Below are 17526 nucleotides of genomic sequence, written 5' to 3' on the forward strand. Positions count from 1 at the left end.
TTATAGGATGAGGGTCCCACATCAGAACAATTATAGGATGAGGGTCTCTCATCAGGATGATTATAGGATGAGGGTCCCTCATTAGGACGATTATAGGATGAGGGTCCCACATCAGGATGATTATAGGATGAGGGTCCCACATCAGGATGATTATAGGATGAGGGTCCCTCATTAGGACAATTATAGGATGAGGGTCCCTCATTAGGACGATTTTAGTATGAGGGTCCTTCAATTAGATAATTATAAAATGAAGGTCCCATAATAGAATAATTATAGGATACAATAAGATAATTGGATGAGGGTCAGAAAATTAGGGACATAAATGATATAGGACATTGGTATAGAGGATAAGGGTCTCATATTAGTGTGGTGATGGGCATTAAATAATGGGAGATTTCTCACTTGCTTGGTGTCTGAGGCAGGGTGGAGGTAATAGAGGGCAGGTAATCGGGCAGGTAATAGGGCAGGTTACAGAGGGACAATAATAGTAGATGTAGGAACGATCCTGCCGGACATGTAACCAGATCTGTCCTGTACTCCATTATTACCTGTAGGTTATACCGTTCACTTGTGGATTTTTATTACCGGGACATTTGAGTTGTCAGTTTTGTCCATTGCACCTGAGGCTGTAATATATTATATTTATGATAAGCATTATTGGAAACTCCTTTATCGGCATTTGGGAAGATGAAAAGTGCAGGAAGATTAAGACATACAAACAAACTAAGCTAAACAAACATAACAGCCATCTCAGTTAAAAAGAGGAAAAAATAAAAAGGGGGGAGGGGTTGAATTTTTTCATTTTGTCATGTTCTCTCACAGTTTAGCTACCTATTTGGTAGGTTATTTTTTAGGTCTTCCATAATGTACCATGCAGTTGAGGTAAAAAGTTGTACCATTTTTTCTTTTTCCTCCTTATTACAATATTTCACCACAAACTGTTTCCATTATAATAGAAATCTCCCCACCTGCGCCTCCTTATTTGTGAGTGCGTCGTCCCCGGCTCAATCTCCATATAATGCTTAAGATATCAGTTCTGAGATAGAGGGGGTGGTTGATGGTATCCAATATTTAAGGATCAACTTTTTGTACAGCAATAATATAGTGTGCAAAAGTCTTGGAATACGTCTACTTATATCACTGTCTATATCAGAGCTTTCCCAGTAATGCAGAAGTGCTGCTGGAGGCGATAGGGGGTGCACTGACCCCCAGAAAGAAGCAGTGCCAGGACAAGGCCAAATACCATGATAAAGGTCAGAATTTTGCAATTGGCATTTGGGGCATACAATTATCCTATCCGAACTAGGATCCACCTTAAAAATATTAAAAGCATAAATAGCCCCATACAGAATTTTAAACTGGGTCGCTCTCCAGGACTCGTTGATGATATTTTTCCGGAAAGTAGACCAACCCGCTCTTATCTTAGAAGGAACATTGATAGTATTCATAAATAATCTTCAGTATTTGAAGAACGTATTGGGATGTCCTCCCAATAATCTAGGCTTCATCATTAGGTATAACTCCGATATTGAAGGAGTTCCCATTGGATGGAGAAGAATGGGATCAAGTTCATTCTGTTTAGATTTAAAAGTAACATCCCTTAAGTTGGACATAGTGGAGACTTTAATTTGTTGGTATTGGAAATAATGGGCAGGCGTAGATGGTATTTCTCAATGCACTCAGCAGGGAACAGTGTTTGTAGTGAATTTTCTGTTTATAAAAGTATTTGGTTTTATTAGTGCTACTGTATCTCTATTTCATCCATATTTATATACTTTTGTATTTCTCACATTTTTTCACGTTTGGTATTTTAATGATTATTTAATACATTATTTAAGATTTTAGATTTATAGGGAAACACTTCTTTCTGGATCCATAATAATTCCCGTTTCCATAACTAATATACTCTGACATTAAAGTACTGCAGGTCCCTGCCACCCTAACCATTGTGGCTCTGACTTCTCTATCGTCAGCGTTGCCCTCAGAGTGAATACAGCGGCACCTGATGACAGAGGCCAATGTCGCAGGGGCAGGCTCTGGTGGAGATGTCACAGTACCCTCCTTTCACAAGGGGCCTTCGGACCTTTATGATCAGGTTTATTGGGAAACTTCCTGATCAGGTTTTTGGCATTGATATCACTCGCAGGGACCCAGGATCTCTCTTCTGAGCCATAACCCCTCCAATGCACCAGATACTGCACAGACCCTCTCAACATACGAGAATCCAGGATTCTCAGCACCTCATGCTCCAAATTACCCTTAACTAAAAGAGGAGGAAGCGTGATCCTGACTGGGTGAATAGGGGAACGAAATGCCTTGTGGAGGGACTTATGGAACACATTGGGTTTCTTAAAAGATGGAGGAGTTTTCAGATGGAAAGCTTCTGGTTAATGACTTCAAACATTTCATAAGGTCAAATAAATCTGGGCCCCAGCTTGATATTGATTATTAATGACAAATTCAGCTAACGTCAGATGTTCCACCCAGTCCGACTGATGATCGGATTCATAACTCCGGAGATATTGGTTGGGTGTTTGATTAGTCCGTTCAGTCTGACCATTGGTCTCTGGGTGGTAGGCAGAAGAAAAGAACAATGATCTTTTTAGAAAATGCCCTCCAAAATTTAGAAATGAACGAAGTCCCCCAGTCACAAGCTATATTTTCCAGAACACCATGTAACCACACAATATTACTGATGAATATCTTACTTAGGCATTCAGAGTCAGGCAATCCAGACGTTTCCTGAACCTGTCCGCAACCACCCAGATACAAGTCTTCCCTTCAGAGGCAGGGAGATCAGTAATGAAGTCCATGGAGAGGTGGGTCCAAGGACTCCCAGAGATGGGTAGAGGCTGGAGAAAATGTTGTGACGGGTTTGGAGTGTCTTGACTCAAGTTTCTCAAGGAAGCAGGTATTCCTTACAGTCTTTAACTATGGTTGGCCACCAAAAATTCCTGGTTATCAGTCAGATTGTATTGTTTATACCACGGTGACCTACAAGCACAGAATCATGGGACTCCTGAAGAATACATAGGCAAAACGAGGGAGCAACAAATAGTTTTCAGGCAGGAGTAATGTCGGGGGCTTGCTCTCGGGATCAACAGATCTAAGGAAACGGATGACACAATTATGCCTTCAGCTAGAATAGGAACTGGTCAGACTGAAGGACAGAAACTTCGGGAAACTGCATCAACATTTATGTTCTTAGAACCAGGTCGCAACATCACTTCAAAATCAAATCTAGAAAAGAACAACGCTCACGTAGTGTGCCTGGGGTTGAGTTTGTTAGCTGATTCCAAATAATTCAGATTTTTGTGGTCCTGAATAACAGTGACTTTATGTTAGGCACCTTCGAGGAGGTGGTGTCACGCTAGTTACCGGCAAGTATATGAACATACCAAAAGGGAAGGGAAACCCTGTGTCTAGGGAAAGGGAAAATGATGATCCCTGACCAAACCTACTGCTGGTCCCTGGGGTCCCTCACCACCCTAGAAAGGTTCCGCACCTATGCGGCGAGCTGTATACCTGACCCTGAGTATCCCTAGTGCTGGACCTTAAATAGGGAACGGATGTGATGAGCTCATTGTCAACCCCACTAAACACTATAGAAGACACAAGGAGGACACACAGGGGGTAAAGCATGAACTACTTATCCACATATGACTCAGGTAGAAGTTCAGCAGACCTTTCAGCAACAATACAACAGAGGAGTACAAGATACCTGCTTAAAACCAAGGCTTGAAGGAATTGAAAAATATCACCAGCAGTCCAAAGGAAGGAAGGGGTATATAATCACCAAAACAATTCTGATAATCAACAGCTGGGTGGAAGTCGAGATCCTGTTGGGTCCAAAAGGGAGAGAGATGAATCCACCAGGAAAGCTATCTATATGAATGAGTACGGACAGCAGGAACAATGGAAAGTGAGGGAGCATTCTGCGCAGCCAGGCACTGTGACCTTCTATGGCCAGAAACCACATGACTATCTGTCATAGGTGACACACCCGTGACAGGTGGTGCCATTCCTCAAAGGTAATAATAAGCTAAAGCCCACACTGTCTTGGGGACAAAAGGTGTTGGGAGGGCCCATCTTTGTTAACAGGGGCAATTCAATACTTGGGTGATTTCCATGTTATTTAGTCTTATCTTTTTAGAAGAATTCCAATAAAAAGGTACATTTTAGTCTTTATTGCTTTATGACAGCCATTCCTCAAAGGCCCATTTAATTGCCAACAATTCACGATTACCAAAGTTGTAATTCCTCTTGTCAGATTGAAATATTCGTGAAAAGACGAGGTTGAGAGAGAGACGGTCTACTTTGCGATAGCACCACTCCAACATCAGAGGCCTCAACCTCCACAATAAAGGGAGGCTCAAGATCAGTCTGAACCATTGCCTCAGGCTTCCAATTCACCACATCTCCCTGCTTCTTAGGGGTACTTTGCATGCTGCGACATCGCTAGCCGATGCTAGCGATGCCGAGCGCGATAGTACCCGCCCCCGTCGCACATGCAATATCTTGTGATAGCTGGCGTAGCGAATATTATCGCTACGGCAGCTTCACACGCACTTACCTGCCCTGCGACGTCGCTCTGGCCGGCGACCCGCCTCCTTCCTAAGGGGGGGGTCGTGCGGCGTCACAGCGACGTCACACGGCAGGCGGCCAATAGAAGCGGAGGGGCGGAGATGAGTGGGACGTAAACATTCCGCCCACCTCCTTCCTTCCTCATTGCCGGTGGAGGCAGGTAAGGAGATGTTCCTCGCTCCTGCGGTGTCACACACAGCGATATGTGCTGCCGCAGGAACGAGGAACAACATCGTATGTCCTATTTGTGCGACATTATGAAAATGTCCGACACTACACAGATCACCGATTTACGACGCTTTTGCGATCGTTTATAGGCGCATATAGGCTTTACACGTTGCCACATCGTTACCGGCGCCGGATGTGCGTCACTTTCAATTTCACCCCGACGATATCGCAGTAGCGATGTCGCAACGTGCAAAGTACCCCTTAGTGGTTTGGCAACCTTGGATTTTTTTTTTTAATAAATTTACGATTATAACTTTCAAACCCCAAAAAATGCTGCAAGGCTTTCAGAGACTTGAGTTGCTCCCACTCCTTAATGGGTTAGAGGGATCCATGCAGAAACTTTTATCAGACAAAATAAACCCAGGAAATTTATTTCTTCAAATAAGAAAAGCCCAATTTTCAAGTTCAGCAAATTAGGAATTGTCTCTGAGTCTTTGCAGCACAGTACGTACATGTTTGATGTTTGACATAATATCAGGTAAATAAACCAAGATGTCATGTGTTAGGTTAGCGGGCATGGCTTACGCTGGAGGGGTGTGACTAATGCGGGCTTTACACAATGCGATCTATCGTGCGATCGCATGTGCGATTGTACCCGCCCCCGTCGTTTGTGCGTCACGGGCAAATCGTTGCCCGTGTCGCACAAAGTCGTTAAAGCGCCGTCACATGTACTTACCTGCTGTGCGACCTCGCTGTAGGCAGCAAAAATCCTCTTCCTGAAGGGAGAGGGACATTCGGCGTCACAGCGACGTCACACAGCCGCCGGCCAATAGAAGCGGAGAGGCGGAGATGAGCGGGACGTAAACATCCCGCCCACCTCCTTCCTTCCGCATAGCCGGCGGGAGCCGCGGGACGCAGGTAAGCTGTGTTCATCGTTCCCGGGGTGTCACACAGAGCAATGTGTGCTACCCCGGGTACGATGAACAACCGGCGCCATGTAAAATAAACAATATTTTAAAACCGAGCGACGAGTACACGACTCACGATTTGTGAGCGATACTGTGTTGCTCGGAGGTGTTACACGAGATGACATCGTGAACGATGCCGGATGTGCATCACGAAAACCGTGACCCCGACGATGCATCGCACCATAGATCGTCTCGCGTAAAGCCCCCATAAGTGTCTACCAGGATTTCACCAGAGTGTCTGACAGTAAGGTTAAACTGGGCTGCGGGTAGAGACCAGGTGCCACTCCAGGGCAGTCTCCGCTACTGCAGCAGCTGACGCAAAGGTCATGGATGCAGGTACACAGGGCAGGCTGGACAGCACGGGTAGTGGAGGCTGAAAGGAAGGTGTACATTCAGGAGACAAGCTTGACGGACAGGTATTGAAAACAGGAAGATCGGAGGCAGGAGCACAGACAGGCAGGACGGGTTCAGAAGCTGGAGACAGATAGAATGGGTACCGGTACTGAAGACAGACCTGCAAGACAGGTTCTGGTTCAGTAATTAGGCAGTACAGGTTTGGGAACATGGAAAAACAGGACCGGTTAAGGAACTAAGAACTTCAGCAGACTGGAGTACTGGCAGGATTAGACTAACCAGGAACTTAGTTGCTTAGGCACCTCCCTACAGAAGATGGTACCTTATATACCCAGTACAGGACATTCCACCAACTTCCAGCTGGGGAACACTTTACTTAAGCGGTGGGGAACGCATGCGCTTGCACCCTAAGGACATTGCCAAAAGACCTGCGCAAAGTGTGTAGGTCCTGGAGAATGGGAACCGCAGAAGGAGCAGGGAAGCGAGCAGACCGTCCACAGTGGTGAGTACATCGCGTCCCTGCCAAGGAGAGGAGGCGGGACAGTGCAGGGACACTGGCATTACATCATCCAGATAGATAAGCACATATTGACCACTGATATCTCTGAAAAACAGCCTTCACAATAATGAGCCTAAAAGGTATCACAAGACCCTCTTAGTGACCTCAGGTTGTTACATGCCGTCTTCCACTCATCTCCCTCTCTAATTACGGATCAGGTCATACTCCCCTCTGAGATCTAGCTTGGTGACCAGCAGGCTCCCAACACTTGGATGTAGAGATTCGGGATGAGTGGTCGTTGACACTGATTCTTTACAGTAATTGATTTTTTTCCCAATAGTCAATAAATTTTCTGAGAACACCATCTTTCTTATTAACAAAAATTAAACTGGTGCCTACTGGTGACGTGGAAGGTCTGATAAACCCTTTCTACAGACTGTTTTCATGGTCTGATATTCTGGACCAGAAAGATTATAGCTTTTACCATTGGAGAGAGATGGGCGTTTGGTAGCAGATCCATGGAACAATAATAATCCCTGTGTGGACACAGGAAATACATCAACAAAATGTCTGAATACATGAGGTAATTCATCGGGTGCAGCTTTAGACAGGTTCGCAAATAAGGACATTCATCTGTCCTGACTCAGTCCACAAATCCCCCTCCCCAGTGCCAGTCAATGACCGGGTTATGTTTACGTAACCAAGACTCTAGACCGCGGTTGATGCCAGGTTTTGAAGGACAAAGAATGACACAGATTCAATATGTAAAGTTTCAACAAGCAGGGACACCTCCATAGTGACGTCCTTATGGGAAAACATAGTTTTAGAAAAAGTAAACAAAGATCCTTTTCCATCATGGCATCAACAAAATTTGCTGCAGATCCGCAATCCACAAAGGCCCGAAGCCGCGTAGATTTTTCTAGGTAAGATTGTGAAGATGTGAGATTTTGGGTTGTATTAATCACTTGGTTAACGATGCAAAAAAATTTATTTCTTGCATACACGGTCTTACAGCCATAGGCCTTAAGCTCCTCCAGACAACGGGTATCATGACCGTAGAGTGTGTATCCAACTGCAGCCAGTCCTTATGCTCCTCCAGACAACGGATATCATGAATGTAGCATGTGTATCCAGCTTCATCCGGCAGCAATAGTCCTCTGGAAAGTTCCTCAATTCAGACGATGGATATCTCGACAGTACATTACAGTTCAAGGAGGCCAACTAATATAATACACTGTTACAACCCCTTCCCCCTTCCAATTATGTACAGACAAGTGACCTTAAACTGACAGGAAAGCATATCTCTAATAACATTTACAACAACATGATCGACGTAACCAGTGCTCTGTGCTGGAAAAAGTCCAATAGGCTTTAGTTTGTTGCAAACTCCTAACAATCCTCTTTATCAAGTCTTCTCTATCATGTTGTGTCCTGAATGATTTATGATGGTAGGAACATCAGACTTTGATTACGTTTCCACTCACACATTTCTTCTCTCTACAGTGTTTGACTCCATCCATCTTGTTTAACTCATTGAACAAATCTCCAGAATCCCAGCTTGATGCCCATGGATATGCAGCTTTATCTGGAGGTTTGCTGAGCTACATCTCAGACTCATCATCCACCTGTAAAGCAGTCAAAGAAGGAAATTGGCTAAAAAGCCTCCTACCTGAGAATGATCAAGCCTTGGAGACTACACTGCATATCATCGCAACCATACTACCCCACTACAAGCCAAATCAGGTAAAGGACCAAGAGGCATATAATGATAATAAGGAATGACTAAGAAATGTAGGGAAGACAAATGAGGGATGAGGAGATGTAGAGAAGATAATGGAGATGGGATGAGGAGATGTGGAAAAGATGAAGGTGGAATGAGGAAAAGATAATAGTGGAGGGATGAAGAGATGTGACAATTAAGTAGGAGGAGAAGATGACTAGTCAATGATGAAGCGATGTGTAGAAGTGGAGAAGATGATGCTGGGGCAGGAATATGTAAAGAAGATGATTGAGGAAAGCAGAAAAGACAATGGATTAGGAATAAGTATATGTGAAACAAGGTGAAGATGTTGACAAGACTATGGCAGAATAACTGCATGTGGGGTGGGTGTGTGAGATGTGAGGTGTGAAGAAGACAGTGGATAAGTTGATGTTGAATCAACATGGGAATCAGGATGAGGAGAATACGAAGGAGGGGTGAGTGGATGAACACAACAAGATGGAGTGATAAGGAGATGTGGAGAAGATGACGGAAGGATGAGGAGATGTGGAGCAGATGATGGAGGAATGAGGAGATGTGGAGAAGATGATGGAGGAATGAGGAGATGTGGAGAAGATGACGGAAGGATGAGGAGATGTGGAGCAGATGATGGAATGAGGAGATGTGGAGCAGATGATGGAGGAATGAGGAGATGTGGAGAAGATGACGGAAGGATGAGGAGATGTGGAGCAGATGATGGAATGAGGAGATGTGGAGCAGATGATGGAGGAATGAGGAGATGTGGAGAAGATGACGGAAGGATGAGGAGATGTGGAGAAGATGACGGAAGGATGAGGAGATGTGGAGCAGATGATGGAATGAGGAGATGTGGAGAAGATGATGGAGGAATGAGGAGATGTGGAGAAGATGATGGAAGGATGAGGAGATGTGGAGCAGATGATGGAGGAATGAGGAGATGTGGAGAAATGATGACGGAAGAATGAGGAGATGTGGAGGAGATGATGGAAGGATGAGGAGATGTGGACCAGATGATGGAAGGATGAGGAGATGTGGAGCAGATGATGGAATGAGGAGATGTGGAGAAGATGATGGAGGAATGAGGAGATGTGGAGAAGATGATGGAAGGATGAGGAGATGTGGAGCAGATGATGGAAGGATGAGGAGATGTGGAGAAGATGATGGAAGGATGAGGAGATGTGGAGAAGATGACAGAAGAATGAGGAGATATGGAGAAGATGATGGAGGGATGAGGAGATTTGAAGAAGACTATAATGGGTAAGGAGATGTAGGGAGCATAACAGACAATGAATAAGGAAATGTGAAGAAGACAGAGAATTTTACTGAAAGACTGAGGTCCAGGTAGGTACTGTAGTATGGAGGGGGTCCATTGGATAATTGTTGCATGTATTTATAGACACAATGTTTTCTATAGTGGATGGGATTTTATACTTATATGGTTCATGAATAGAAAAAGGAAATAATGAGAAAGCAATGATGCAAGGGTGGGCACCATGGGCATGGGCCTGGGATGCGGAGCCAGGGTGGAACCTACAAACCCATTTGAATTGGCCACGGTGTTTGGCTACAGAGCTAGGCGAGCTAACAGAATCTTTGACCCTGGTGAAAGAAAGCCTAGATTCACCTCTAGGCAGCGTCACTAGTCCGGACATTGGGGCAGTAGGATAAGTGAATGGGAGAGGGGAGAATCAGGAAGGATATGTGTGGAGCATAGTATCAGGTGAGCACAGCTGATATCAGATAGGAGGAGAACACCTTGGAGATGGGAGCAGAAGTAGACATGGCCTCATGAATTCACCTCAATTTGGCTTTAGTTGGAGGAATCTGGGAACATCAATGTTAGTAAGACATTTCACTACATGAAGCTTTTGTTCTCAGGTTGGGGAATGTGTAAATGCAGAAGAAATTCTGAACATGACGTCTGATCCAAACCACGTTACTCCCATGATTGAGGAAGCCCTGCTAGCGGTGGTCCTAGAGGGAGCCTGCCTGACGACCCTGCCACCCTCTAATTACTTCATCAAGTACATCTACAAGTCATACGGTCAAAGCGGCCTAAACATAACAGGTAAGAAAAGCAGGTAAGAGGTGAGAAGAATGAACACCGCTTTATAACCAGTGCATGCTATATACCACCCTGCACAGTGGTCTAACCATGATTCCCAGGCGATCTGCTTCTCACCCAGGTCCCACTTTGTGCTTTTACCTCTGTGCTGTTACACAAAGCCACCAAAATCTATCTGGCATGACGTACCCCACAGCACAAGTGACAGTGTATATGAGGACGGTCGTGTTGACCGAAACGTCATAATAATGATTGTACACCTCACCTCACTCATTTTGATAGAATAAAGGGATTATTTTGTTCAGTTGTGAGTGTCGGATTCTTTTTATTTTATTTTGTGCAGTCTGTAATAGATCCTCTCCATCAACCGCTCATCATCAGGCTGTCCCCACCTCAACAACAGATCCTCTTCTGTCCTTCATCATCAGAGCTTGTCCTCTCCTTCATCATCAGAGATTGTCTTCTCCTTCTCACCTACATCATCAGAGCCTGTCCTCTCCTTCTCACCTTCATCATCAGAGCCTTTCCTCTCCTTCTCACCTTCATCATCAGAGCCTGTCCTCTCCTTCATCATTAGAGATTGTCCTTTCCTTCTCACCTACATCATCAGAACCTGTCCTCTTCATCATCATCATCATCATCATCATCATCATCATCATCAGAGATTGTCCTCTCCTTCTCACCTACATCATCACAGACTGTTCTCTCCATCATCAGAGCCTGTCCTCTGCTCACCTACATTATCAGAGTCTGTCCTCTCCTTCATCATCATGAGAGCCTTTCCTCTCTTCTCTTTCTATCCTTCATTATCAGACCCCGACTTGTCTTCTCCTTCTCTCCTTCATCATCAGAGCCTGTCCTCTCCTTCTCTTCATCATCAAAGGCTGTTGTCATCTTCTCTCCTTTGTCATCACTTTCTGTTCTCTCCTCTTCTTCACTATCAGAGCCTGCCCTCTCCTTCGATCCTTCATCATCATCAAAAGCCGTCCTCTCCTTTATCATCAAAGTCTGTCTACTCCGTCATGAGAGCCTTTCCTCTCTTTCATCATGAGAGCCTTACCTCTCTTTTTAGCCTTCATTATTAGAACACGCCTTGTCCTCTCTTTCTCTCCATCAACAAAAGAGTCCTCTCCTTCTCTCCTTTGTCATCAGAGTTGTCTTCTCCTCTTCTTCACTATCAGAGCCTGCCCTTTCCTTCAATCCTTCATTATCGAAGCCCGTCCTCTCCATCATAAGAGCCTGTCTTCTCCTCTCCTTTATCATCAAAGCCTTTTCTCACCATTATCAGAACCTGTCCTCTTCTTCATCATCATCAAAGCCTGTAGTGTCCTACTTTCCCTAATGATCAGAACCTGTTTTCTTCTCGTCATCATGAAAACCTTTCCTCTTCTCTTCATCAAAGCCTGTCCTCTCCTTCATCATCAGAACCAGTTTTCTTCTCTTCATCATCAGTGCCTGTTCTCTCCTTCATCATCATAGTCTGTCTTTTCTTTCGAATCATCATCAGCGTCTGACTTCTCCTCTCCATCATCAGAGCATGCTATCTCCTTTTCTCCTTTCTCATCATGGCCTGTCCTCTCCTTCTCTACATCATCAGAGCTTGTAATTTCCGTTTCTCCATGATTACTAGAGTCTGTCATCTCCTTCAACCAGAGAGCCTGTCCTTTTTCTCTTCATCACCATCTGAGCCTGTCCTCTCCTTCTATCCATCATAAGAGCCTGTTTGCTCCTTCTCTTTTTCACCATCCGAGCCTGTCCTCTCCATCATCAGAACTTATTCTCTCCTCTTTTTCCCCATCCAAGCCTGTCCTTTCCATCATCAGATCCTGTCCTCTCCTTCGTCATCACCGCCTATCTATTCCATCATAAGAGCCTGTCCTCTCCCCTTTTTCTTCATCCGAGGCTGTCCTCTCCATTATCCGAGCCTGTCCTCTCCATCATCAGAACCTGTCCTCTCCATCATCAGAACCTGTCCTCCTCTTCTCTTTTTTCTCCATTTGAGCCTGTTCTCTCATTCTCTTTCACCATACGAGCCTGTCCTCTACCTTTCTTTCACCATCCAAGCCTGTCCTATCCTTTTCTTTCACCATCCAAGCCTGTCCTCTCCATCAGATCCTGTCGTCTCCTTCTTTTCTACAAAATCAGATCTTGACCTCTCATTCTCTCACATTTATCATCAGAACCGGTAATCTTTCTCTTCTTCATCATCAGAGCTTGTCTTCCTTCTCTTCTTTGTCATTAGAGCCTTTCCTCCCCATCTTCAAATAAACTCTACTCTCCTTGTCTCCATCACCAAACTTCTCCTTCTCTTTTTCATCATCAGAGACTATCCTCTCCATCATCGAAGCATGCACTCTCCTCTTCTTCATCATCTTGTGTGTCTTTTATTATCAAACACGCACCACTTTACCTAATAGATAAAATCAACAATAACTATCATAAAAGGAGCACAAACGCTAGGTTTACCCTCATGTTCTTCACATTCTAGGACTTATTAATCTCATGAAGGATCTGACACTACTAAATGAAGATTACAATGGTGATCATGACCATGATCATGACCATGAAGAAGATCACATGAACCATATTGATGGAAATCAGAGACGAAGACGCAGCTTAAGAGAAAGTGATGTTCACATACATCACTGGGATCAGGTGGGTCACAAACCTCTCTGTCCATTACAGAGATACATGGTAGATACTGTGCCGAGTCTACAAACAGAGATACGTGGTAGATACTGTGCCCAGTCTACATACAGAGATACGTGGTAGATACTGTGCCCAGTCTACATACAGAGATAAATGGCAGAGATACTGTGCCCAGTCTACATACAGACATACATGGTTGATACTGTCCCGAGTGTACATACAGAGATACATGGTAGATACTGTGCCGAGTCTACAAACAGAGATACGTGGTAGTGGTACTGTGCAGAATCTACATATAGAGATAAATGGTAGAGATACTGTGCCGAGTGTACATTTTAGAAATACATGGTAGATACTGTGCCGAGTCGACATACATTGGAGTCGCTCTCACTGAGAGGTTTCCCGTTTCTTGCCCCACTAGACTTGCTTTAGCCCTGAAGATGTCCTGACGATATATGGGGTGAATGAAGAGGAGGACATTTCCCCAGAGAAGTTCCAGGAATTGAGCAGCAGTCTGATCCAGCAGCAGCTTCTCGGACTCTGTCCTGATACTCACGATCACGGGCCCACCGATGGACAGCTGAGCACCACTGAGAGTAAGTCTGTGCTCTACTGACTGAAGGCCTAAGAAAGGTTCTTGAAAATAAGGCGTGGGCGTGGCTTTGGTTATGCAGGGGTGGGGATACCCTCCGAATACACAGAATTCTCTGTGGTTGTGGAATCGGATCAGGAACCTTGTGGTGCATGTTATTGTCCAGAGGACGCTGTGCAGATGGAAGGTGTACCAATGTGGGGGCCCTGTTCTCTGTTATGGGGGCAATGTTTAGTTGGTTCCACCCTTTGTGATGTATCTACAGCATTCTCTGTCTCCTATAGGATTATTACAGGAGTTTGAGAGTACATATATATATATATATATATATATATATATATATATATATATATATATATATATATACACAGCAGTCTCAGCGTCTCCTACATGATGTACATACAGCAGCATCAGTCTTTCCAGTATTATATACTGTATATTCAGCATTCTCAGTGTCACCTATGTGATGTGCACCGAGAAGCAAAAGGGTAACAATAATTAGAACTTTTGGTTTTCAGGCTCAATATCTCTCCATCCTCTACAGCTTTGAGCATGCGACGACCTTCATTTTATAGACAATCATCTTGGCTATCTCATACATAAATGTGACTTGTAACTATTTAGCATATGATTAGTTCTGCAGATTCTTGTCATGTCACTGCATTGTTACTGTTTTGCTCTTAAAAATCTAAAAGTTATAATTTTTATTATTCTCCATGTTCTCAGTGTTGGTGTTTACTGATCGCTCTCTTGGGGATGTATACAACTTTTTCTTCACCTCTTCCCACAAGTGTTGGATAGGGTTGAGGTCGGGGGACTGTGGGGACAATCAAGCTCCTCTACTTCATTGTCATTGAACTATTTCTTCTCCAATTTCGGTGTATGCTTCGGGTCGTTGTCCTGCTGGAACACTATGTCGTCCTTTTCATACCCATAGTACTCGAGTGAATGAAGTAACTTGTCCTGTAGGATCCTCACATATAGCTCAGCATTTAGACCACTATCCTGGTCAAGTATCCAGCGCCTTTGGCTGTAAACACTATATCATCAGGCTTCCTCTGCTAAACTTGACAGTTCCTCCAATTTTTTTATCCGTTCTCCCCTTTTTCCCTCGTTTCTTCCAGACCCATTTCCGCTCATCAGAGCCGTCTATTGACTTTCGTCTCATCGTTCCAGATCTCCCATTTCCAATCTTCCACTTTTCGTTTTTCTTTATAATCTGGAGATGACACTTCTTATGATGATATTGCAGTTGCGGCTTCTTCACCTTTTTTCAGGCCACCATTCCAGACTTGTGTAACGCGCGTCGCCCGGTGCTTGCATGTATGTCTGTGATCTCACTATTATGAAGCAGACGAGCCGCCTCCACTGCCGGGTGTCACCAGAACTGATAGACCTTGTGATGAGTGACTTGATGACTCTGATATTTTGCCTGGACGTCCACCTCTTAGCTTTGGATTGCATGGACGGACTTCATTTCTTATTCTTTCAGCTGTCATGAGCTTTGGGGAACCTGTCCCCATTCTTCAGAAGGGAGTGGTTGTGTCAGCGCTCAGTACTGATGTGGAGTCTGAGATTGCTGAGGTTCAAGGTGAGACGTCGTCTGGGGTTCTGGTGAATAAGTCATTTGTTCCCCTGAATCTTCGTCTTAGAGTTCTCGGAGAGCTTCATGATTCTGTCCTGGCTCATCACCATGGGGTTAAAGGTACTCTGGAGCTCATATTACCTCACTTTTGATGGTTCAGAGTCCATAGGGACGTGGTATCCTATGTGTCTGCATGTGCCACCTGTGCGCGCTCATGGCCATCTCCCTCTCATCCTTCTGGAGGTCTAGAGCCTTTGAGTGTTCCTAGCCAACCTTGGACAGACATTTCTATGGGTTTTGTGATGGATTTACCTTCCTCTGTTAATAATACGGTCATTCTGGTGGTAGATATGTTTTCTAAGATGACATGTGTTATCGCCTTACTGTCATTACCTAATGCTAGGATTTTAGCCCAGGAGTTTATATGTGAGATCGTCAGGCTCCATGGAGTCCCCTCTAATATTGTCTCTGATAGAGGAACTCAATTTATTGTCACGTTTTGGAGGCTTTCTTCTCTGTTAGGGATTAAACGATCTTGTTTGTTAGCGTTCCACCCTCAGTCTAATAGGCAATCAGAACGCGAGAATCAGAATTTGGAGCAGTACTTGAGTTGATTTGTCTCAGATAATCAGAAAGAGTGGTCCTCTTTCCTTCATCTCGACAAATTTGCTATCAATAATTGCCACCATGAATCCTCTGGTATATCTCTGTTTTGTTTTGTACATTTTAGGAGGGGCACTCATCAGGGGTACCTGGGGAGGACCAATTGGTCTCAGCATTATCATCTACATGGGAGAGGGTTCAGCAGCATTTGCATGACTTGGGGTCTAAGTATAAGCATGCGGCTGACTGTAGACGTGTGCCTGGTCCAGATCTGTGTGTGGGTGACTGTAGAGGTGTGCCTGGTCCGGACCTCTGTGTGGGTGACTGTAGAGGTGTGCCTGGTCCGGATCTGTGTGTGGGTGACTGTAGACGTGTGCCTGGTCCGGACCTGTGTGTGGGTGACTGTAGACGTGTGCCTGGTGCGGACCTGTGTGTGGGTGACTGTAGATGTGTGCCTGGTCCGGACGTGTGTGTGGGTGACTGTAGAGGTGTGCCTGGTCCGGACCTGTGTGTGGGTGACTGTAGACGTGTGCCTGGTGCGGACCTGTGTGTGGGTGACTGTAGATGTGTGCCTGGTCCGGACCTCTGTGTGGGTGACTGTAGACGTGTGCCTGGTCCGGACCTGTGTGGGTGACTGTAGAGGTGTACCTGGTCTGGACCTGTGTGTGGGTGTCTGTAGACGTGTGCCTGGTCCGGACCTGTGTGTGGGTGACTGTAGATGTGTGCCTGGTCCGGACCTCTGTGTGGGTGACTGTAGAGGTGTGCCTGGTCCGGATCTGTGTGTGGGTGACTGTAGACGTGTGCCTGGTCCGGACCTGTGTGTGGGTTACTGTAGACGTGTGCCTGGTCCGGACATGTGTGTGGGTGACTGTAGAGGTGTATCTGGTCTGGACCTGTGTGTGGGTGACTGTAGACGTGTGCCTGGTCCGGACCTGTGTGTGGGTGACTGTAGACGTGTGCCTGGTCCGGACCTGTGTGTGGGTGACTGTAGACGTGTGCCTGGTGCGGACCTGTGTGTGGGTGACTGTAGATGTGTGCCTGGTCCGGATGTGTGTGTGGGTGACTGTAGACGTGTGCCTGGTGCGGACCTGTGTGTGGGTGTCTGTAGATGTGTGCCTGGTCCGGACCTCTGTGTGGGTGACTGTAGACGTGTGCCTGGTCCGGACCTGTGTGTGGGTGTCTGTAGACGTGTGCCTGGTCCGGACCTGTGTGTGGGTGACTGTAGACGTGTGCCTGGTCCGGACCTGTGTGTGGGTGACTGTAGATGTGTGCCTGGTCCGGACCTCTGTGTGGGTGACTGTAGACGTGTGCCTGGTGCGGACCTGTGTTTGGGTGATCTGGTGTGGTTATCTACAAAAAACATTATATTTAAGATACCGTCACTGAAATTAAGATCTCGGTTTATTGGTCCATACAAAATCACTGCAGTCATTAGTCCGCTGACTTTCTGTCTGGAATTACCTGAATCTTTCAACATCCATAATACACCGTGTGCAGAATTATTAGGCAAGTTGTATTTTAGAGGATTGTTTTATTATTGATCAACAACTATGTTCTCAATCAACCCAAAAGACTCATAAATATCAAAGCCTAATATTTTTGGTAGTTGGAGTGGGGTTTTTAGATTTGGCTATCTTAGACCCGCAACACACATCCGTGTAATTTGTACGTGTGCAGTACGTATTTGCACGTACCGGAGACACGGAGACCCATGTTATTCA

The 17526-nt window shown here is 45.3% G+C and overlaps 1 protein-coding gene across 1 annotated transcript in view; it reads left to right on the forward strand.

Moving 5' to 3' along the window:
* The window catches only part of SLC39A4 (solute carrier family 39 member 4), a 47413-nt gene that overhangs the window by 1539 nt on the left and 28348 nt on the right, over positions 1-17526 (forward strand). The window contains exons 2-5 of the mRNA XM_075316042.1: positions 8077-8316; positions 10190-10379; positions 12865-13031; positions 13447-13621. Of these exons, the coding sequence (XP_075172157.1) occupies positions 8077-8316; positions 10190-10379; positions 12865-13031; positions 13447-13621 (772 nt within the window). The remainder of the gene's footprint in view (positions 1-8076; positions 8317-10189; positions 10380-12864; positions 13032-13446; positions 13622-17526) is intronic.

Source organism: Anomaloglossus baeobatrachus, chromosome 6 (genome assembly GCF_048569485.1).
Source record: "Anomaloglossus baeobatrachus isolate aAnoBae1 chromosome 6, aAnoBae1.hap1, whole genome shotgun sequence".
Classification (NCBI taxonomy): domain Eukaryota; kingdom Metazoa; phylum Chordata; class Amphibia; order Anura; family Aromobatidae; genus Anomaloglossus; species Anomaloglossus baeobatrachus.